Source organism: Anser anser (assembly GCF_964211835.1).
Source record: "Anser anser genome assembly, chromosome: 3".
Taxonomy (NCBI): domain Eukaryota; kingdom Metazoa; phylum Chordata; class Aves; order Anseriformes; family Anatidae; genus Anser; species Anser anser.
Genome location: NC_139722.1, coordinates 101,594,587 through 101,619,703, shown reverse-complemented (window position 1 = coordinate 101,619,703; position 25,117 = coordinate 101,594,587). Strand labels below are relative to the sequence as shown.

The 25,117-nt window shown below is 40.1% G+C and overlaps 1 protein-coding gene across 23 annotated transcripts in view; it reads right to left on the bottom strand.

The window, feature by feature from the left end:
- The window catches only part of ESRRG (estrogen related receptor gamma), a 405,552-nt gene that overhangs the window by 326,138 nt on the left and 54,297 nt on the right, over positions 1-25,117 (bottom strand). For 6 of the 23 annotated variants that reach the window (XM_083828184.1, XM_083828165.1, XM_083828167.1 and 3 more), the window contains exon 1: positions 1-25,117. This exon is cut by the window's left edge and continues 34,399 nt beyond it. The exons of 16 other annotated variants lie outside the window; for them this stretch is intronic. Coding sequence is in view for 1 of the 7 variants with exons in the window: in XM_083828181.1 (XP_083684307.1) it covers positions 19,599-19,658 (60 nt within the window). In the remaining 6 variants the exon portion in view is untranslated. One more of the 23 variants, XM_083828181.1, reaches the window with a different exon arrangement.

Sequence of the window (25,117 nt, the reverse complement as noted above, 5' to 3'; positions counted from 1 at the left end):
AATATTATCCAATTTATACCATTTTATATGTTGGCTCTCATACACCTCCACTTCTGCTGCTCCACATCAAGAGCACATCTGCTGCAGTCACTTGAGTCATAACTGCACAAACGGAAACCCAGGACCATTCGATCTATACCTACCCTGTAGTAAGCCATGCTAGCCATGATCAGGTTAACCAGTGGATGGCCAGAGCTGTGAGAAGCTGCTTGAGAAGTCTGCTTCCCAGCAGCGACGCTTGGCGTGCTGGAGACGGTGCCTCCACGCCACGTGCCACCAGGCACATTCTCTCTCACCCCACCATCTCCCAGAAGACAGCATGTAGGCTGAACTCAGCACTGAGTCAGGACTTTTCCTCTCCCTCTTGTATAAGTACTTTACCATTCATCTCGTGAAGTCTTCTCCAGGACACTGTCCCAGCTAAAATCCCACTCCCCAAGCTCTTTGCCATTACTTGACTATGGAATAGAAGGAACTACCTGATTCCTTATGAAAACACGGACACTTGAAAGCCGCTGCAATGAAAAGATTACTCAGATCACTGGGACAACTGCTGTTGCATAGATAGCCAGAACAAATCAGCTGGCAGAGAGAAAAAAACATTTAAGTAGCAAATCTGCACCCCATAGCCAAGAGGCTTAATGCATGGTACGGGTTTAACGCTAACCACGTTTGGCACAAGAATGAATGCAGAACCTTTGCTTAGAATCAGCAAATAATTAACTGTTAGAATGGAAATGCAGAACTACGGCATACATTCTGCTGAGCTGGCTGTATGCCTGGATCTGCCAAAACCTCCAGCTACATGTGGAGCAAACAGCGGGGCTCAGCTGAGAGCAGATCAGACTGCTGCCATTGGAAGTGAGGCAGACTAACACCAAAGAAAAATAAAAAAAGATGACTCCACACACACAAGAGTAAATGTTTTCCATGTTAAAGTAAACAATTATAAAGTTATCTAATGTACCACTGATTGTTTTGTATCTCTCATTTCTCTTGGCCTTGACAGTGAAACTGTTCAAGCTGCTCCCAGTTGGTTTCACTTTCTCTCCTTCTTCCGCACAGCCTGCAAGCACAACAGCGCAACACTCATATCATGAAAATATTTCTGCTAGCACTCATTTTCCATGAGAAATTCCTTTTCTATTGCTTCTGAGAGAAGTAATTTTTTTTAATCTTATTTGTTTCCTCAAAATACTCCTTTAACAAAGTGTGATTGTGCCTCTCAGGAAACTGAGATTTCCATTTTCTGCCTGTGGTCCCAGCCCGTCGGTACGTTCATTATTTTCCATCGCGCCGTCCCTCACTGATGTCTCCCTCTGTGCAGCGCTCACTGCAGGCGCCAAGCAAGCGCTCAGCTGGTTGCTGCCCTGAGCTCCTCCAGCTGATCCCTCTTCTCTGTCTGAAATGGAATTTGGAAGAGATCTACCTGGAGATAGTTAAATGTCACTTAAAAAAAAAAAAAATGACATTGTAAGCGCTGCCTGGGAAATTATTAACTTTGCTTCTAAATGCACAGATACAGTTAATTTGTTCCTACATTCTTTGTCCGCCTCCCGAGTGTAATTCATGGAAGCGTAACTTTTGAGAAGAGACAACATGCAAGGCTTTTCTGGAGGAGAATGGAGATTTACCCTGCACAGTGGTTCTCACTGAGGTCAACTCTCACTGCCAGGGACAGAGCTCAGAGGGCTCAGCACAAAGGAGGACGGTTCCCAAATCCCGACACCGAGCACAGCCCCAGAGCCTGGCAAGCCCTGCAGGCTCTGCCTTGCTGAGGAACAGGCCTGAGCAGGCACCTCGACATCATCCGCTACGTCAGCAGGAGGAGAATAATGTGATTTTTGTGTATACAACGCCTGCAAAAAGTCATAACAACAAAAACCACACCGCAGCTACTGTTGAAAGAAGATGAAACCTGTTTTAATCTCTCTGTTCAGATGGTGCTCTCTGCTGCGATTACTTAACAGCCTGCTGCTCCTCAAATCTTGCGCTGCAAAAAGATTTCATTTGTCAAGATCTTACTCTAAAGTTCACTTTTTTTTTTTTTCTTAGTGATCACTTTTACCTAATTTATTTGTCCATCTCATTTCAGGAAGCTGACCTTCCTGGCAAAACCCTGGATGCCTGAGCAGGTCTCTTTCTTCTACTATGCTTTGGTTGCATGAGGAAAAACAAATGAAGGTATACATTTTTAATCACACATAGGGAGATCTCAACTAAACCAACTCGTGTTCCTTTTCTGTCCCTTATTTGCACATTTCGCAGGCTGTGCTAAGACCCCCCTCTTCCAGACCTACTCTTCCAGCTACGATTGGGCCCCAGTGAAAGTGTAACAGCAGCCGCAGAGTGGACACGGATCACGGTGGCTGTGCTGCCTGCCACTGCCCTGCCTGGCCCAGCCACCCACGCAGCTCCGGGGACAGCCGTGACATTGGCCCTGCGGCTGTGCCAAGCTGCGGGCGCTGATGATTACACCGAGGTTGTCCCATGAAAGGGGGGCTCCTCTGGGGAATCCCATCTACTGTGCCCGCCCTACTGTTACTGCAGCTCCGAGGGCAGCTCAAGCAGGCTTGGCACAGCGGCAGGAACAATTTTTGAAGTTTGACTGATGCTTTAAGGTTGGATATTGGGCACAGAGTATCACTCACTTCTCAGTAAGCAGTTTCAATTTAGTTCCAGAGGTGACAACCAAAGTTATTGCCTTCTAGAGTAATTATGCCCTACGTGAACTAAAGAGCTCTGCACAATTTCCACTATTCCCACTAATCAAGTGGGTACAAAAAAAAAAAATCTCCCCCAAACCACAACTAACATCAGTGTTCAGCAGTAAGATTTTGAGGCTGTAAGCACTACATCATCTAAGTTTTCAACAGTACTTAGTAGTAGACTTACTAGTGAGCCCAGAGTATTGCACAACAGGAGCTAGTATCACCTTTTCTGCTTTACAGATGCGATAATAAAACACAGGAGATGAAAAAAACCCTCCAACTGTGTATGATCTATACAATTGTGAGAATACTAAAACCAAATGTGAATAAAGTAGATGGCAAGAACTTCTACTTAAAAATAGGTTCTATAAAAAGAATTCTGGAATGGAAACAATTCCCATAGAAATTAATACTCCGTTTTTCCAATGATTCTGCTGCAAAAAACATTTCTAAAATTATTTTTCAAACCCTTTGGGGAAATCCTTTGGTGCTTTTATTTATTTAACATCAGAGGAAATATTGGATAGAGAAGAAGGAGTTAACATTGCTTCATCTAGAAGTGTGCTGCCCAGAAGATTGGAGCAGCACTTCCTCAGTGGAGGATCTTGGTGTCTCGCCATGACACACATTCAAAGGCAATGGCAGATCATAAAAATGCCAGACTTACACTTACATTATGTACATAAGCAGCCAAACACTAGATGCACACATTCTGTTTCCTAGGCTCTGCCTCGTAGTGCTAAACCACACTTCGTCTACCAAAACCTCAAACAAAGTCCCATTATGGGCTCAATTAACCAAAAAGGTAGCAGTTCTCTTTTTGAGCCTCCTCCAAAGATAAAGACAAGCCACAACTCACACGGAAAGTCTGCACAAGTGCTTTAGAGACACTCTCCCTAGCTCCTTACCTTAACTGCCCTATGGAGAGGAATGCACATACCCATGGGCTCTGCTGGGCTGCTCTGGCCTGGCTGACTCTTGCTTGCCTTTGACCTTAGGGAGCTTGGCTCTCCCTTTGGAGGCTCCTGATGCTGCCCTGCACTTTTCCAGTCTCCTTGGCCTTTGCCTTTTATTGATTTAATGAATGTGCACAGAGACACCACCCATCTCATTCCTTTTTGTTGTAAAGCACTGGCTGTTACTTACTTTGGACTTTGCAGCTTTTCATAAAGAGCTTTTCACCCTCCTCCCTCTCCTCTTATACATACCTTTGATCACAAAGCTTATTAGCAACTTTGACAATTAAAGGCTTATCACTGAGTAGGCAAGTCAGCATCCATTTAGATGAACTGGGGCAGTAACACCTTTCCAAAAGTGCATCTAAGATTGGTGAATTACACTGAGCCAAGTAGCCTAAAATACGCAAAGCCTTGGTGATCTAGACCTCTTTGACATTTGGAGCTTCATGTTACATCACTTAAATGAAGCTCTAAATTCCTGAGAAGGAGAACTCTTGACAAGAAAGTGGTGGTGTACTGTTCCATGTTCCTATTCCTGGCTGCTTCATGAACATAGCACATCTCGACTGCGAAAAACAGCTGGCTCCACAAAGATGCTGTCTGTTCACAAGTACTTGCTTGGTTTGCAATAAAATACCGATGACGTCTTTGTTCTCATTCAAAAGCATCTGTACTTGAAATATCCATTCTGCAAAATGTAGGATTCGGCTGGTGTCAAAGGAAGAATTATATACCCCAAACTTGGACTTCAGAAGAATTTATGCATATGTTATAAACAGTAATCTTGAGAATTCAGATGCCCCCCCAGCCCTGAAAATGTCTAAACTCCATATATTTTTCAATTTCCGACTTGAAGGTACACCGGCACCTCAGAACTGCATCTCTGCTCACAGTCCAGATGGTCTCTCTGCAAAGCACTGGGCCAAGCACCATGTACAGTGCATCAGAACCTATCCAGGAGCTACCTCTGCCTATTTCCCCAAGCAGCAATATCCATGGTGTCAGACTAAAGGTAACACACATCAGCAGGGGCAGAATTTGCCCCCCACAGAAAGCAACTCAGTATTGCTAGCGTCTGAAGGCATCTTTTTGTTCCTCCTGTGAGAACTTGTTTCATGTAAAATAGAAATCAGAAACAGCATGTTTTATCAGCCACTATCCTCTCTCCCCATGACAGGAGGGTGCTCTGAGTCAGCCCCTTCTGTTTGGGGGCAGAGAGCACAGTCTGTTTCTAGATTTCTGAGTGCTCCCCTGTAAAATGTCAAATTAATGTGTAAATGTTAAGCACCATCACTGGACTGACCTGTAAGGTCTTTACTACCTCTGAAGCCTAGTATCTCTGGATAGCCCATAATTATTTTTTAAGTCATTCTCTTTACTTTGACATCTGCTATGCAGTGTAAAACAAGTTTATGTGTAAAAGACATAGAACTTAATATTGAGTCGGACACTTTTCCATCTCATTTTCATATCTTTCATCCTAATGCTTATCAGATACCATCTTTTATGTCTTGGATTATCATGCAAACTTCTTGAGTATCCTACATTTCCTTCACTGTTTTATCACGGAATACCACAGCCTTCAGAACACGAAGCGCTAACTACTGCACCGTGCACAATCCCAGTCTCGGTGTGGAATGTTTTCATTTAATAGAGAAATAAAATGATATAAGGTCGTAAGCTAAGACTATCATAAAGTGCATTGCAGGCACCCTATACTTAAATACTCCCATGCTGCCTCTTAACTTCAAGTGAGGCAATTTGCCTAATGCCCATAGAAGTGACACAATTAATTCCCCTCCCTTAAATAATCCTAACCTTTCCTCTCTAATGTGCCTCCATAAAGGAATGTTTTCTAAAATAAAACCAATTTTGAGAAAAATCATATCCTAAAAACATTAGCACTGAAAATACTACAAGACAAAACAGTACTTTAGAAAGTCCTTCGTGCATTATCTTCAGATAATCACTGGAGTCCCCTTTCTGAAATGGAGTACAAGCCCCACTACAGTATAATGAGCACTGTAAATACACTCGGTGGAATGCACGAAAGTGGCCTCAGCCATAAACAGCAACCTCAGCATCTTTCTGTTCATGTTTCCTCCTAAATTCTTACAAAGGAACCAACAACCTCCAAATTAGTCATTAAGATTTGAACCTTCGTCCTGAAAGTGTAGTGCTTCCATGTTCCTCAGCAGTCTGGCATTTGCCACACCATTTGATAATCGGCTACATGGAAGAGAGGCCATAAGTGTCACTTGCACCTAAGAGGGAAGTTTCATCTCATAAACCTGTATTTGAAGCATTTCCCAGAGGGAAAGTTATGCAGTTTTAGGAGTATCACTTAATGCAACATACTTTCCACATGCTCAAGAGCATGGTCATCTTGTAGTACAATTAGAAAATTGGAAATACAGTACTTATTCAATGGTCATCTGTTTAAAAAACAACGAAAATGGAAAACTACGTCTCCATACTGAATTGTACACACCAGCCTAAAAGAACACCATCAATATCTTTTGCAGGAAGAATTTATGGTGTCTCAGACAAAATGTTCTCCAGCTGGGTCATTCCTCTCAATGTTTACTAACATCAGCTACTATAGAAATAAAACTTTAATTTTTATTTTTTTTTCCCCTAGGTATCACAATGAGCTTTAGTTTCAGAGAAGAGAAATAAATACTCTTTTCCCTGAAAATTAAACAAAGTTCCCTAATCAATACGTATCGTATAGTAAATATATTACTTGACATTTAACTCAGTCAAAAGGATGCGAAAAGGAAACCAGAACATGTCAAGTGTGCATTCACACCTCAGATGCTGGAACTGCATGGTAGTTACTAAGCTGAAGTTAACAGTAGGGTCACTACGTTTGGAAATGCAATTATTCTCACTGTATACTTTAATATTAAACAGCATAAGCTATGCCTGGCATGTACAATCACTAGTTCACAAAGAAGAGCAATGCAGGCATTTGCGTTTATAAGCTAACATTTGTTCCACGCCAATGGAATTTTTGCCACCAACTTCAGTCAGTGTAGCAACTGCCCTCAACTCTTGACAGAAACAAAGAGTTTCAGTAGTTTACCAAGCCCTTGTGGATGCTGATTCTTTCCAAGCCCTTTTACTGGATAGAAATTTTATTTCAGATGAGCAAACCACCTGTTTTTCCCTCCACTCACTGGTAAGCAAATTGGGAACACAATCATGATTCTTAAGCAGATTGTCACATACCAAAGCACAGAAAACAAGGTTAAGAGTGTTGTTATGATGTCTTCTGTCCTCCTCTGTGCTGCCACACAGGACCATATACACACCTTTGTCATGCCTCACAGATATTTGTCTAGTCTGTTCTGAAAAAAATCAAAGAGATGCCACAAGGTCCCCAGTTGGCTTGTTCTGGTGTTTTATTTTACCTACCTTTGAAGGTCATTCCTAATCCCTCATCTGAATTTTGTTTGGTTCAGTTTAACAAACTCCCATACCCTTCCACTTCTCACCGTGCACATGGAAAATAAACTATTCACTTTCTTTTCCACCAATCTTTTATATTCTTACAGCCCATCATCACCTTCTCCCTCCAATGTTTCTTTTTCAGGCTAAGCACCCCCAACCCCACCAATATTTCCTGACAGGTCACATTTCCTTGCTCTCTTATCATTCTCAATGCTCCTCCTTTGGACTTTCTCGTAACTCTCTGTAACGTCATTGGGGCGTGCTGCCCAAATTTGTGCACAGAGTTATAGTACAGCTCCAAGCAAAGTTGAGAAGAGTCAAAGTTGCTCCATACTCCTCACGGACTATTTTTATATTACGTGTTCAGCACTTGCTATCAAGAAAAGCTCTTAATTTCAATGTGTACAACATTTCTTCCGCAGGCTTCACAACTATTCTTAATTAACTGGAAGCTTTAACATTGTAAACAGCATTAAATTAGAAGTCATACTTAATTGGGTATCTTCACTCAGCCTACACCCAAAAATGACAGAACACTTCAGAGCTACTACCGGAAATATGTAAACAAAGGCATGCATACACAGCCTGAATACAATTATCAGAGACTGGTAATAATATAATCTGTATTCAGATGTGGATGTACAGAGATAAATAATCTGCAGATATGATACAAACACACATACACTGAGTAGGTCTGGAATTGAGAGGTTTAACTAAGTGATCAACATTACCACAACTTTTTGAGTGCCAAAAATGAGGGGGAAAAATAAATTAGATAGCCGAATGTAACCACAGCCAAAATTCAATTCCCTTCTTTTATAGCCCTAATTCTTGATAAGTGTATATGTGGAATACAATATATATACTTTACCATGTCATATTGTTAGTTCCTCTTCCATATAAACGGGTTAACTCCATCAAAATACATATATAATGCAAATGTAATGTAAATCTAAATGTGTGTGTGCATTTGTGTGCGTAAACCCATGGTAAACGGGAGTAGACTAAGGCCCCTGATTTGCTCACATCTTACAGGTAGTTTTGGTAATAGAAAAACAAGAAAACACTAATATACTGTAGTTACCTACTATGCAATAATTATCATGTAATTATACTGTAATTACAGTACCTGATTATTGATGCACTGTAAAATAAACTGTTATCAAGTTTTTTTACTGTTCACTTCTATTTACAGTCATCTGTGATAAAGACTAAGCCTCCCCAAAAATGCATGATAAAGCTTCTTATCACAGGTTTTAATGCCTCTAATAACTACTGTAATTCTGTGTGATTTAGTGCTTTGAATAATCCACCAGGATTTTTCTCTAGATCTTAAAAAGGATTGCAATGTGTACAGAGGTGTCGTAGTGATTAAATTTACAGGACACTTACCAAAACAGTGATAAGAACGGATGTTTAATTAACACATGTACATGTTGTTCAACTGTACTATCATGCGAAAATGGAAAGACCTAAATGAGACCCTTATTTTCCTTTCAAAATGTTAAAAAAAATTAAACAAAGGATTATCCTCGCTATATAATATATGAGGAGACATTTTGAGGACAACGGGAAATCCAGGCGGCACCTGAGTGTGGTACCAGCCTCGTGTCTGTGTACCACACAGTCAGCCAAGGTCCTGGTACCAGCTGGACATCCCAGAGAGAAAGAACTAAGCAGCACACTTGACAATACATGGGAATTTACCAGCTGAGGATGGAGATACCGCTCCCTTGACTAGTGTATAGTTCAAGGACATTGCAGCTCTCTTCAGCCATAAACCCTGAAAATATCAATGCTTTTAGGGCTCATTGATAAAAGTCATTACAGAAAAAACAGCTGAATGCTACATTATCAGATGTTTTTGAACTCCAAGTCTCCAAAAGGCATGCAGGTGCTCTAGAAAATCCCTTTTTCCTCTATCTGTAGGTTTACTTAATGTCCAAGGCTATCCCTTGGTTATGTAGCAGTTGAGCAAATTTAAGTTAAGTGAGGATACGTCCTAGCAGACTAGACCCCAGCAAACTCATCCATGTAACGGGCCCTGGAAAACAACCTTCATCTCTCCAAGGAAGCTTTCCACTTTAACTTCACCTGACATTTTGTCCACTGTGATGCTGACAACAAAAAAAAAAAAAGTGATAGATCTAAAGGTGTTATCACATAGGATCAAAAGACGAAAAAGAAAAGTCAAAAAGCTCATGCAACCCACATTCCCGCTGGGGAAACAGCCTTTTTAATATTAGAATTGTTTGTACTTTGAAATGGAAATCCCAACATCTGCAAGTGCAGGCAGCTGAAGCCTGGATGGGCAAGTGCCAGGCAGGAGCAGGGCAGGAGAACAGGCTTCAGCTCCATTAACAGAAACATCAGCTTTGTAAAAGCAATTCTTAATGATCTCAAAGACCTCCTGATTTAGTATGGGAGACGAGTGCCACTGGTTCCTTTAGCATGAGTCCCACGTATTTTGTATCAGAGTGCTGGCACAGGCCTGAAGAGATGAAATCACTGCTTGACCATCATCGAGGATATGCCTGCTCGGATCTGCAGTGCTGTGCAGGGGCAACCAAATACTGGAAATGGTGCAACCGCATTATTACAGTGCTCTGCATGGGCTTTTATACCCTGGTTCTCAGCAAGACTAATTACTCTAAAAGAAGTCTCATGCTACTGCAATCATCCTGCTCCCAAAACCTGAGTTACATCATTTAGGACACTGTGCTTTGCTATTCAGGCAGAGCCATGCAGCTTTAATTTTTGCAATGAAGGTTTTACTGGAGAGAAAAAAAAATGTTTAACAAGAACAAGCTCAGAGATCACTAACAAGGCTGAACACTTCAATATAACAGAAATAGGCAGAAGGCATGATAAGGTGTCAAAAATCACACAGTTCTGAGTCTGACTAGTCACCAGGCAAGCAGGAGTGCTCACCCACCTAATCCCTGCTTTACAGCAGGTGAATGAGTGTGAACTTCCTTTTCCTCCTTCCTTTGCTAGCAGCATTAACTGGGCAGTGTGGGGAGAGAGACTATGGTAGAAACTTATTTCTCAACTCTGGCATCAGTGAATTACTAAGCCAGTTCTTGGGGCTTTCCAAGGGTGTCTGGAACACAACCCCCCTTGGCTGGCTACTCTGTGGATGGGCTGACATATTTGCTACCTTCTTGTGTAAAGTTATAGTCTTCCCATAGGAGAACTGACATTTTTAGCAAAATATACAGGTTTCTCCCCTGCACAGCCTCCTACTCTGAGCTCCAAAGAAAGGTAGCACACCATTTTACAGGCCAGAAGGAAAACTGTGGACACAAGACTCCAAGGTTACCTTTCAAGAACAGAATCCTACACACGTTAATAGTATTATTACAAGTACAGATCTTGTAGAGAGAGGCCAAAGCCCTGCAAGCAATGGACAACTCATCCCAATTACAGTTTGCACTAAACATGTGAAGTAAATCAGTAACGCATACAAAACTTGCCTGTCAGTAGGATGGGCAATGAATCTGAAAGTCAGTGCACGTTCATCAAACGCTTGGTACATCATCCAGACCAACCTGTGGGTGAAGCTGAAATGGATTCAAATCAAACCCTTCCCTTCCTGGGAGAGAATTTACAGTAGTAAACATTATCTAATGTCCCCATTAAGGGAGACGTTGACAAATAAGAAAAAAATAGCATCTACTCAGTGACTCAGAAATTAGAAGAGCAGCCTTACTCATTTTCGCTATCTCTCATGAGTTAATCAGACATTTCTCCAACATTTTCATCTATGCTTGTTCTTGCCTTCTGTGCCCATCAAGACTACTACCTACTTCTAAATACGATGGTTAATCACATTTTTGTTACATTTCAGCACTAGATGACGAACAATTCGATTTGCAGCTGAGAAACAGGGGAGGGGGAGGAAAAAAAAAAAAGGAAGAAAAGCTGCCGCCTCTTCAGCCAAATGACTCAGAGAGGGAATGGCACATCATCATCTTCAGACCTCAGAAACCAAATGATTTGTGAAATCTTCAGAAATGTAGATTATACAGCTAACTCCATGCAGGGTGGTTTTAATCTCAGATAAAACAATCTGTTGTAACTAACCCTGAGTTTTAACTAACCATGCACGATCTTGGAGTTTATCATTAAAAAAGAATGTGTAGTGCAGCATTTATGTAAGCATCTCCAGCTCACTTTCCTTTAAAGAAACTTGCTTACCTTTCTATTCTCCCTCTGTTCTTTGCCTTGATACAGAGACAGATGTCACAGAAGGCACCTGAACGTATTTCACCGGAAAATGTAGGCCACATCCTTCGTTAGCAAGGAAACAAAAAATGCACTTGTTTTGATCTAACCACGTGCATTTAAAGAATTATCAGCAGAACATAAAACGAAGCAGAGAGGTCTATTTAAGGTCTCAGTGTTCCAGCTATTTTTACCAAAGCTGCCAGGGATTGCAGTGGGAATGCTGCTCACTGAATGGTGACAGGAAACAGCTCCTAGGCTGGAGCTAACTGCAACTTGTGTACAAAGGGAAAGATGTTCACTCTATGGAAGGCATATGCAAGCTGAATTGCATATGTTAAATTAAAGACATCTGCACTTTGGCAGAATTTGGACAATGACTCACTTATATTTAATTATGTAAAAATTTCAAACAGGGCAAACTCCACTGTAGTGACTCACATTAGTGCTACCACATGATCTTCTGATAACTACATCAGTATATAACTCATGTCTCTGCTGCACAGAGTTTCTACAGAGAGAATGACATATTACCTGACTAGCATTAAAAGGACTCCATGTTCCCAGCAATGACTGGTACATTAAGTAATGCTTCAGAAAGTAGCACATAGCACAACAAGTTTTTTTTTTTCTCCCTTGACACAAAACTACATACCCTCTAATGACAATAATTCACTGTCATTCAAAAATCAATTTTCTGTTTGTGTTTTATTTCTTTAAATTTATATAGTTGTGAGGAAAGATTCCAGAAGTAGAAACTTACATCATTTCCTTTTCCCAAGAAGAATTATGGTGTTGCAGACCTCCTCATGCTTCCAATCCAATATGCTCCCATCCTGCTTCTGAGGGCAAACACACCTGCAATACCTTCAAGCACAAGACTTTCTGCCTTGGTCTGGCAGTCAGGGTACCAGGCAGTTTCTAATGTTTTGCTTCAAGGCCGTTCTTGGGCTTTTCCCTGCTGCCTCCTGTACCTTTTACAGATTTTATTTTGTTTGATTTTGGTGTAGATTATCAGAATGAACCAACTACGCACCCTATGTGAGGCTAACAGCACTGATGACCTTGAATTGCCCACTGTGAAGAAAAGCTATCCTGCATTATTTGCCTCATTTTAAATAGTAGCAGAACACCATATTACTTACTTTGATGTTCTTAAGGAATGGAAAGGTCCCTTGTTGCTCCATGTCAGATCCCTTTTCTGAGCTCCAGGTGTTTGTATCCTGGAGCATTACACTTCCATTAAACTTTTGGAAAAAGGACATCCACCACAAAGGTCTCCTAACACCACTTCCAGGTTTACTGAACAAGCGGACACAACACTTAAGTAACAAATGTACACAAAAGGTATTTTCACAACAAAAGAAATGTCTCAATGGGACAAACATGGTTTTTGTTAATACCAGGTGCTGACTCTAGGTGTGGATGAGGAGTATGATGAGTGGGATGCAAAGGAGAAAGTACTTAAATTGTGCAACTATTTTATGTTTGTGCTGTTTTGGCATAAGAATTACAAGCCTTTGGTGGACTGCGGATTCAAAATGACAGCCTTACAAAAGAGTTTTTTTTTTTTTTTTTACAAAAAGCAGCTAAGAAAGCCACTGTATCTTTTTACCAACTACTATAGAATGGTAATGAAAAATGTAAGTGATCTCAAGTGGCCTCTGTATGGCTTAAGTGTGAAGTTGGGTGTTGATGTGCAAGTGTGGTGTGCTTTCCCCAGCTGAGAGCAGTAAGAAGCAGCAAGTGTAGAGAGCACCCCAAGAGAATGCCCCAAGCAAGAGTGCTGCTAGAAGGGATGGGAGGCAAGACTGGCCTTGGAGTGAACAGAGCTGGTAGGAATTGGCTGAAGGTGTTGGGACCACATGTGTGTAATGAGCTGGATCAAAAAGCAATGCATGGGGGGATGCATAATATGTCCTCTTTCTTTCTTAACATCTACCAAATAGGAAAAAAAAAAAAAAGACATCCTGATTATTGTACACTCTTCCATTACACCTTTCACTTGTTTTCTTTCTTTTTCAAGGCACAATTTACCTTTCTTTTTTCCTCCCCCCAAAGGGTTCACATCAAAATTAAGATTTAAAATTTGAACCCAGATTAAAGCTCACTGTAACACATGTTCCTGGGGGTAAAGGTAAACCGTCCAGAATGTGATCACAACATGGCTGTTGAGTGACGCTCCGTTCACAATAGACATATCCAATTACACAAAAGTTCATTTCATCTTTGATATCACCATACGGATCCACACTAGTCACAGCTGGGAAAGGTATAAGACATCCTGCCCATGGAGTTGGCTCCATGATTATACAATTCATGCATTAGTGCCACTGAGGAGCAGGAGAGATGCTCTCATGTGCCACTCAGAGGTGCTGAATTGGCACACATCACAGTTGCCCTGGTCCTCCTCCCCAGGAAGAACTTAGGTCCTTTGGAACATGCTACCCACCATGGCAAAAATTCCCACTGACATCTGAACAGTACACGAATGAACATGAAAAATAATGAGTGGAGAGTCGAGGTAAGACCTGTGCCTAAGGCTTTATTTACTCAGGATACCTTTAGGCCAGATTCTCCACTGTCTTTAAACACAGCATTAAAACACCCTGGGAATTCCATTTTAGATAGCCTACTGACCCCTAATTCTGATAAATAGTTACATCTTGCATGCATATAGTGCTACTAAGTCAAGCTGTATAGCAGAACACATTCACTTCTGTACAGAAACTCAGCACCCTGTGGAGCATCTAGCTCCAAGCCAAGGGGATGAGGATGAGGTCAAAATCAAAGAACAGGGCAGAGGCCATTTTTCCTATACCTGCAAAATCATCCACCCAGTTCATTGGTTTTCATGGGTTGGAACTGGCATGGGAGCATTCCCAAGATTTTTAATTCCACCTCATTCTGGCCAATGTTCACACATTTTTGTTTTGTTCACACAAATACTCCTGAAAATACCAGAAGTTTCAAGGCTGCAAACAAGATTTAATTAATTGCAAGCTGAAGTTCACCTTACTATGGAAACTATCTGTTTTCACTGGAAGTAGGAATAATTTTTGAAAGACTATCTTATCCAGTGAGAGAAGAAAAAATATATCACATGACTTTGTGCCCTGCATGCTGTTTGTAGAGGTTGTTTAATTCACAGCTGGACTCTTACAAATTATTTACTATTGCAGACTGATGTTGAATAGACAACTGCAGGCAGAATCACAGGGAGCAGCATTGTACGCACACAGAGTTTAGCTTCACATTCAGTTGCACCTCTTCCAACTGACTGCAAGCATCTCTACAGTAAATATCCAGGCTCAAACACCCCTTGGAAATTCATTAGCAAACACAGCAAACACCAGTCCTGAAAATAGCATCATTTCATTCAGTGGAATGAAATGAACTCCACTATATTGTATGTTCAAAGAAGGAAGGGCAATCATCTTCTAAACCTAGCTCCTCATGAACTTGAATCCAATCATGCATTCCTTTTATAACAGCCATCTCTGCTGCTCTACAAAATCTACATTGAATCACCACCACCTTAAAGGTTGACTGTGGTATTTCAATAATAGAGAAATGTTTCCTTAAACCACTTGTATTCCTGTTGCTGCAGTCATTTTGGCTCTCTTCTGTTGGTCTTGCTTAGCTCACTTTCATATGAATGTCAAATTTTGCATTTGCTGTGTGCTGTCATCTAGGCTCCCGATGCAAAACAGTTTGTTTTTCCCTCAGTTGGTGCACCAGATTAGCATCCCCCTCTCCCCCCAAGAACAGAATGTAATTAAAGATCATGGGAAAATAACACACACACAAGCCATAAAGTTAGAGAATTTCAGGTTTGGTTTTGCTTTCCAATTTTACATGCTCCACTTCACTTCTGTGTATAAAGAGAAATATAAATGGCTTTGGTCACCGAATATCTATTAACTCCTTGTGAATCTGATCTCAATGAAGCACTGAGATTACACCGAGAAGCCACAATCACAGCAGTTTACGAGAAAGAGCCCATGCCTTGCAGCATCACACCCAGTTCACAGAAAATGAAGCCTTTTGCCCCAAAAGTTCTCTCTTCTTCCTATCATCTACACAATCCTTATCACTCAATGGTTATGAACCATAACCCAGAACTGTCTCTATTTTTGTACTATAAAGGAAAATGTTTCATGACCCAGGTGAAATTTTAATTTGAGAAGCCTGCCAGGATGATCATTAGCTCTGCAAAGGCCAGGGCTGGAGATGGCAGTGGCTCAACCATCTTAAAGCAGAGAGTCTCTTTTGTACAGTCCCACTTCAGGCTTCCTGGTGGTAGGATGGAAACAACTAGGACCTTACTTTCTTTGTCTGTGGGGCCAATGTCAACAAAATAAATAAATGAATAAATAAATAAATGCTTCTTAATTAAAATTAAAAAAAAAAAAAGTAGCTTAGAACTTAGCTTAAACTGCTTCTACAGCATGAATAAAAATAAAATATCAAACTGCCATTTCTCACTACAAGAGTAAGCAAGAGGCAACTGTTGACTGTAAGAATCTCCTGGCAAAGGTTCTGGAAAGGAAAACACCCACCAGGTGATCTCCCACCATGAAGGTAGGCAGCAGCAGGGAGGTGGCTCAGGACCCCACATCCCAAGGTCTACCACAGCTAAATCAGATTCCAGTTTGTCTCCTTGTTTAGGAGGAGAGAGAAAGGAACAGAGGACACTGAGAAAGAAGATGCTCATGCCAAATCATTTGACACACAGCATCACACAGGCAGAAGTCATGACTTGGCCAAGCTGTGCAAGACTATCAGTGGTGGATTTCTGTGAAGTAAACCCAGATACTGTGGTGCTTCCTTAACTACAAAATTCCTCCCTCTCTCCCAGATAGGGATGAAAGTAGATGTTCACCTTTACTGATGTTCTATCAGTAAATTATGTATCTGTAATTATTTTTTATGGCACCTCTTCTACATTAGTTAAAAGATCACAACAGAATAAATAGAAAAATGAACTCAAGTCTGATTATTCTGTATTGTAATCTAAATTAAGCTAGTATTACAAATATGTTTTCATATCCTAGTTGAGCTATGCAGTTTCAGAAGTTACTTGCTGAATGTAAACATGTCTCCTGATGCTACATTACCCACTATATGCAGTAAAATATATTCTAATGCAATACAATAAAACTGAAAAACCAATAAATGTTCCTATTTATTGAGAAATTGGACAAAAAATAGCTTATTGTCAGTTTTTAAAGACTGAAAATCAATAGATGATGAAAGGTTTTATTTTTTGTTACTATTAGACTGTTGACTCTAGCAATAAGTGAGATGTGGATTAGAACTGGGGGAGTAAAGAACTTGCGAGATATACAATCTGGAACTTCGTGGGTATTTTAGACACTTGAATTCGCCGTATTTGCGCAGCAGCAGCCATCTTGGCACTTACTGCTACTGAATCAGGGGCCCTGAGAGCACGGCTCCTCCATTTTGTTGAGAAACCAGTTGCCAGTTGTAAGTATCTTCCTGTGTTTAAGAGCATTTGTAAATCAAGGAGGCTCTTAAACAGTCTTGATTCTGCTAAAGAGAACAGGAGATCCATACACATACATTCACATCCTGACAATATAAAAAATCCTCAACCAAGAGAATGAACCACAGCAATTTCCAGAAGGGGAGAGAAGGAGGAATTCTTTCTACTCCAGCTATTGCATAAGTCCCCATACTGCACTAGCACAGGCTGTGAGAAGCTTGCTACGTAAATTACAATCAGTGCAGTGACAGAGAAGCTCCAAACCTTATGCCTTTCCCATGCCTGTTTTTTTTCGAAGCCCCACCTCTCACATACTTGAATTGAACCCACCCAGATAAGCTGCAGAGTGGGTTCCCCACATCTGGCCCCAAGGGTCTGTGCAATCCTCACTTAACAACAAACACTGCCCAACGCTGGATGGAAATTAAGTTAAATTGGATGTTCAGTATGCAAAGACCTTTAACTGTCGTGTTTTTGAGCCTGTTGTCTTTCTCCACATGTACGACGTTTTCAATGCCTGGGCCATGAGTGCAGAGGCCCTGTTTGAGTGTGCCACCTACACTTGGCTAAGTTTTACTCTAAAGATATAGGTGGATGGAGGTCTGGAAGACAGAGATTTTCAAGCACCTGTTTTCCCACTAGAATTTATGCATGGGAGTCAGTCTAAAACCCAAATTTTTATATGCATTAAACCAAAAGCATACAACCATGCAGAGGCTGGAAAGGCATCCTTGTTTCACAGTGCAAACACACTAAAATGAAATACTAAAAAAAAAAATAAAAAATGCAGTGATAAAAAAACCCCACTGAGCTAAACATAAACACTGGACCCAGAGTCCTTACATAGGGATCTATGCCAACACGCTTCCAAGTGAACCAGTAAGTATGACCATTACATATAAACCCAAATATAGATGTTCTGCACTGACTATATTTCTAAACTCTGGAACAGAGCTTGAATGGATGCCAGTTATAATAAGGAGTTAGGGCTGCTTTTAGTATTTATATTCTTGATCATACAGCAGCTCAAATCTTGCTAGATTTGGGTAATGTAGGAAAAGACTGCATATCTGCCTTCAGATATGCAAACGTACATGCAGCACTTACTCCTTGTAACAGTGGCCAGTGTGAAAGAGAAACTAGGTAAACTAGTAAAGCTGTCTGGTGTGCTTGCACTTGTGTGCAACTGTGCAGCACCTGATTTTACAAGTGCACAGAGGTGTGCAGCCATATGTCTATGGAAAAAAAAAACTTGTGTCCCAAGACCTTGAATGAGACGACAGTGTGCAGAAATGGACATCCTGTTGCTGGCCCTATTTCTGCACTTCTTACACTTAATGTAAAACTTTTGCTTCAAACTGAGGACAACACAGACATCAGTAATTTCCTTATCAGGGTTTCTTCTGTTTTCCCAGGTATAAAGCTAGCTATTTCTAAAAAGGAGACTGTTACTGCATATGCATAATCACATACCAAAAAAAGATTCATGTTGTTCCTGTAAGCCTTTGCTTAAGTACACCATGGAAAATAACTTTGATGAAGTAATTTGCCCAGAGCACTGCCTGTCTGGAAGATTTCTATAATTTAACTGCAGTTCTGTAAATAATTTGGTGATAGACAGGCCATCAGCATAATTTGGTGCTAGACCCATGTAATGTTAAGGAAATGGCCAGCAGGCCAAAAATTAAATCTGAACTGGGTCCTAGTATGTACAGTGCACATTAAAAAACAGTCCAAATCTATTCTTTTTGGAATCTGCTCGTTCAGTTTAAAGGAAAACACTGAATTTTGCTTTGGAAATGAACAAAAAATAATTTCATGTTTCACTGAGAAAAAGAGCACTCACGTATGTTTAACCCTGAAGACTTCCAGAAAAATGTGGCGTGGTTTTGCACAATAACTACTGCCATAGAATAATTATGAAATGTAGCACATTGTACTATTACTGAACTATCAGAAACTTTCATCAAAATCTCACAGTTCTCTTGTGTTTTTACCCTGTAAAATAGCAAATACTATTGCCCTGATTTTTAGTCAAGCCTTAATTGAGACTGCAAGATAAGAGGTACAAAATTGTATGCATGGTACATTGCACCTTTAATCATCTACCTACCTGAAATACTCGAGCAAGTAGTTAGACATCTAAATGTTCCAACTACAGGCTTAAAACAAATGAGATCTGTGGCACATGACTGTGCCCACATTATCTGAAAATTTGCTTTCACAGCTCCAGTAATGTAAGTAGCATTTCAGCCACACAGCAGACCAAAGAGACTGCAAGTCAACAGCAGAGCCAAGAGCAGGTCCAAGATGCAGTATTTCAGCTGAAAAAGAAGGGGAGAACCAATAACTGCAGGACACTTCTCACTTATGCTTCATGTCTGGATGACCATTTTTTCCAGAAATGTCCCCAGTCAGCATTTCCTTCCAGCATCACTGGACTGCAAATCAAGATACGTTCACTGTGACTACTGGAAGCCTCCTATGATTTTTACCAGAATGAGAAGGAAATACACAGAAGAAACAAAACAAACAAACAAAAGCAAAATAACAAAGCCATTCCTCTTTCAGCTCTACTGAAAAAAAGGCATCAAGAAGCCTTCCATTTCAACTGAAAAACAGAGAAGAAGGTGAAGTAGATTAGTTAAAAGCCAGCAAAAAGTAGTATAAAAACCTCACCAGGTATTGTTGCAAGAACCCCTAGATAAGCATCTTAAATCAGGGTAAATTACACACCTCATGCTGGTGACTCGGTCATGGGAAATTATGAAGCTACGTGATGTCTCATTTGTTGTGCTGAAAACAAATGTAAATAAATTACTGAGAGAATCTCATTTACATTTAGAAATTCATCCTGATGCATGACATGACTGCTGATTTTTTTTTAAATGACACTTTGAGAAGAAGCTCCACTATTAAAAACAGATCATAACCACCTCAGTGAGAGTCTGAGCATGTACGTGTGTATGTGCACAAGCGTGTAAAGCAGCTCTTCTAAGGGAGATCTTTCGGATCATTTGAGGAAAGACATCCTTCTACTGTTTGAGAACCAAAATGGTGGTATCAGAAGACAGAAACATTGATCTGTATTGTTCCATGTATTTTTCCCCCGCTAGACAGGGAAACAGAAACACAGCATTATGAATTGTCTGCTGCCAGTTCAACAGAAATTGCAAATATTAAAATCAAAGGGACAGAAAGTAGCGCGGCACGTCTCTCCATCACTAAGTGCAATAAAACTTCCCCTTACACACACACACACAAAGAGCATTTTGTTAAGCTTTTTTCTCCCCCCTCCAAGTCTTGCATTTTTAAGCTGTCACTACAACAATTGCAAAGGATATCCAGGAAGCTCTAAGATGGCTAGAAAGTTTAAACGTGGTTAGCTAAGCAGCATACATGCAGGCAAATATCCAAATGCTTAGGAGCTGTCATTCTCCATCCCGCGTGGGAAGGCTGTGAAGAGACGGACTTGTTCGTATCATGATTGCTCTTATTATTACAACAGTGAAAACACTGCATACTAATGGATGTGTTTTCAGAAGGAAGACTGTTTGATGGCTTTTTAGACTCAGCCTGGCTGTCTGGGCTTCAGCATCTCATGCCTGCCATCCCTTTCTTTGCTTCCCAAACAGAACTCTAAAAAAAAGTTTGTAACATCAGGGCAAAATAAAACATATTTCCAAATGGGGACATTACAGTGTTCTACAACCCCACATACGGCAGCATATTTACATAAGCCTGCATAGGTCAGAGAGTTTATTTGTTAAGGGACAAATAAGCAGGCCATGAAATAATTATTTTTCATTGTGCCCTGCCAAACCTATCCAGCCAAAGGCTAAATTGAGCTGCTATTGTGATTATTTGAACTATGGAGCCAAAAGTCTTCACTGCAAAGCATCCCAGCTGTCCTAAATTTTATTCTGATGGCTAGTTTTCACGCTAGCTTGAAACTTGCCAAAAATGCTCCACAAAATAGGCAGGCGGAAGGCTTGCTTTATCCAGACCTACATCAATTACTGATTTAAAGCTGTTCTGAGAACTTGATTATTAACAAATCACTTCCTGAAATTGTTATGACAAGATTCACATATGCAAATGGCAAGCTGCTCATATGTACACAGCTAGCAGAAGAAATTAATACAAAGACTCCCAGATTTATTTATGGTTATTTCCTATTGCACTTTACTGTAAATTAGCCTCTAAAAATATTCAAAGAAATGGGAGAAATCCAGCCACAGCTTTGACATATGGTGACATGCAAACACACAGGCCATAAGTGCTCAACATGCTTCTGCCTTCTCCCACCTCCCTACAGAAGGGCGTCTACCAGTGTCTTCTGGCATCAGAGGAAACAAAACCGTCACAGTAGTTCCCAAACTGTGAATTTTGTCTGCACATCAAGTAAGAGGTAGAACTACCTCAAGAATAGATCAGATCAGAGGCTTGGAGGAAGATACTTCATACTTTAAACACAGTGGATGGTGGAGGAGGGGAAATGACAAATATTTTTTAAACTTCAAGGCTTGAATTAAATTCTAATAATGAAATATTAGAATGAGACCATGTAGAGAGAAGATTACCCCATATCTGCCCATTGTGAGGCTCTTACAACTTTCCTTGAGACATCCAGGGTTGGTCATGACTAGAGACAGAGCATGACATTAAAAGAATCAGAGGAATGATTCATTTCATACTTTCTACATTTCTGTTTAAACAACTAAGACAGACTAAAGACAAAGAGGCTAATTTTCTTGAAGGGAGCAGACCTGTCAATAAGTGAAATGTCCAACACTTGGAACCAGGCTGTATGTACAGCAACCCTAACAGGGCAAATGCATCTCGTTGCAGCTGCCCTCCTTCTCCTCAACACCTTATACTATTTTTTATACTGTTTGTAATTTCACTGTAATATCCTCAGGGCAGCAACCACTCCACATTTACACATGAATTAGAACGACACCTTGCACAATGGCATACCAGTCCTGATTGGACTTGGACTGCTCCTGGGAATGCTACCAGGAGTGCTACTATAAAAAGAGCTTATAAATGTATATAGTACAGCAAAGTAACACACACACAGCTTTTATCACAGTTAACATCACTGGAGTGTTAACTCTTTATTTTCCCAGTAAAACTGCAGATGGTTTCATGTATATCTAAGCTCCAAGACGGCTGCAGGATATATAGGAAAGATCCAGGATACCTTCACCAGCATAATCTGTGTAGTTTACTCTGGATGTCTGTATATAATGTATAATAAAATGAAAGAAATATTGTGGACTCCAACTACAGATGTAGAGGCATAAGGGTGAATCTGGGTTAGGATTTGCATGATCTAACCATGAGCTGGGGGCATTCAGGCTGAGGAATCAAAGGAACCCCGCCTAAGTGGCAGTCACATCACCTGTGTGCACTGGTTACAGACCCACTGTGTCTTAACCTTGTTAGCCCAAATTCCCTTCTAATTTCCATTCTTCTTTGGGAGAGGCTTTTGACCTTTGAGCTAATATTTTAATATATTCTGGAATTTGAAATTTTGCATATAATAAACTAGTTATTTTCTGGTACTTCAGACATAAACAACACCAATACATAACTTTAACTTAACCTGGTATTCAGTCATTTTATTTTTAATTGAAAATTTAATAAATAAACAGATCTAAATATCTTTATCAACATATTTCCATTTTTCCTAACAATTCCAACTTGTAAATTATTTTGTATGACTTTTTTTTCTGAATGATTATGAATGACCAATGTGGTTTACACAGATCAAAAGGGAAAAGGAGTGGGTGCAGGTAATCTGGCAAATCAATGATTTGAGCACACGCATAAATTCAGGCATCTGAGCCACCTCTGAGGTCAAATTCTATGATGCAGTCATTCACTACAGTATACAGTATCTAGAAAAAAATTGTAAAAATGGTCAAAATGTAAAATATATTAAATAAATCTTAATTAGAATAGAATGGCCACATTAGGCCTGTATTCTATGTTTGTATGACAACAAAACTCCACCTTAAACATCTACTGTACGGAGTACAGCTGTTAGCAGACATACTGATTCATCTCTCACTAAAAATAAAAGAAAATATACAAATAACTTTTTGTTGACTACCAGTTCATGGACCTCTTATTCCTTTGACTAAAAATCCCACAGAATCAAAAACTGTGGAAAATCTAGATCCGTAATTTCTTTTTCTCTTACCCTGATGGGTTCGTAGCATTACGCGGTCTTCATGTGCTTTACCGTATAACAGTACACTGACTACAAGTTGTGTCCATGACATAAACATGGTGAGTTTCTGTCTCAAGGAAACATGACCCTCCTCTTTTTGGAGATTCTCAGTCTGGGCCCTTCAGCTTCTCCGAGAACTTCCTGCTGCCTGTGACTTAACCCTGTTCTCTTCTGCCCAATGCACCCAGGCCTCTAACCAAAGCAAGCTCTGACCAATGCCACACTTCCACTCCACAGGAAAAATCATTCAGGAATGATCTTCTTACTTCTACAAAGATAGTAAGATACGGTGGTCTATATAAACTAGGCTATTGACAACCCTGCATGTACTCAGTCATAGTCAGATACACGACAAAGTCCAATTAAATCCTATTAGGGAATAATACAAATGACAGAGCTTAAAGAATACAGTTAGTTCCTAATTAAACAGCCCATAAATCTGTTCAGAACTGGCAGAATTTATCACCAGAACAGGAATCTCAAGACCTTACACGATCTCATTTTAACAGACCTGTTGTCCACTGAACCACCAATTCCGTTGCATACAGATGAGGTATATCGCTAACATAAGTACTATTAAAAGATGACTATGCACTGAGCTTTCCTGAAATTGTATAACATTTGAATGGTATAACACATACTCTTACTTGTTCACTGCAGTCTGATTCAAAGTGCTATAAATACGTTTGCCCTTTCTGCTAAGCCCGCCTAAGGGATTAGCAACCCCCCAAAAGTTCAGTTGAATATTAACTGCATTAACTTTGCAGGCTGTAACATACTGTTACACTCAAACAGCCTACGGTGCAGTATGGATGACTTGCTTAATAAAAAATGTTTTCATGCAAAGCCTTATTGCTAGAAAAAAGAATCTGCTCTGTCAAAGGGGCTGACCTCTTCCATTTAACTTCATAAAGCAAATACAAGGGAGATCTTTACAATGATGGCCAGAGAAACACTTATCATTTTGTCTGTCAAACTAGATGGACTTCTCTTGGCAACACAGCACCAGCTCCACTCTATGTTAGGAATTAAGTCAGTTCACCATGAAAACCCCGTGAAATACAGTAGGAAAGTGTCATCTACTGTAGTAGCATGAAGTTAAAAACTAGAAAAGAAGTATGATGGCTTGCTAACTTCTTTTCTTAAGTAATGCTTTGCATGCCAACTCCCATAAAAAGCACATATGCCAAAAGATTTTCCAGTCTGAAGTTGCACAGCAGTGAAAAATAAAAGGAACGGGAAATACTTAAAAGTTTGAAAAGGTAGAGTTGATAGGAGTATAAAAGGGAGCTAACTTAATAGCTAATGCTAAAAGTCAAGGAAGAACAGGTTCTTAAACCTCCGAAGTAAAAAGCTCACGGTTGAAGAAGTAACTGACAGCATCTGATAAAAAGATGACGAAAAGGAATTAGAAAGAGGAAAATGAGAATAACTGGAACATGATTCTGTAGGTTACATGAAATAAAGTAAAACCAGTAAGGTTGCTCAAGGTATCCAATAGGTTGTTAAAATTCTTCTAATAATAATAATAATAAAGCAGTAATACAAAAATGTAGAATGACTATTATCTATTGAAAATGGAAATTACACAATATATTTCTGTTTTATTATAATAAAAAGATGAAACTTTCACTTTGTTGCTGTTGGAAAACACAACTCTTAAAAAGACCTTGACACCCAACACCATAATGAAGCCTCTCTCATTCAGCCTTAAAGAATCATGTGTGTTTCAACTTGCAAAAGTGCAGTCTCCCAAACAAAGAGTCTTGCGTGTAACTAGAAACAAAATTGAAACGTTAAGAATTAGAAACCATATGTCTTCATAATGCTGTAGACTTACTTGCTTCTGCCATTCCCCATCACCATTTTGTTGTCTAGGAATGGAGACCAACAATAGATGTTGGTAATTATGCGGAAACTTAAACTGCAGAGAGCCTCAGACCACAATAGTAAACTGGAATTAAAGCTTTAGAGGAAAAGAGAAATGTCTGACTCCCTGCAAACCCCTCCCTCC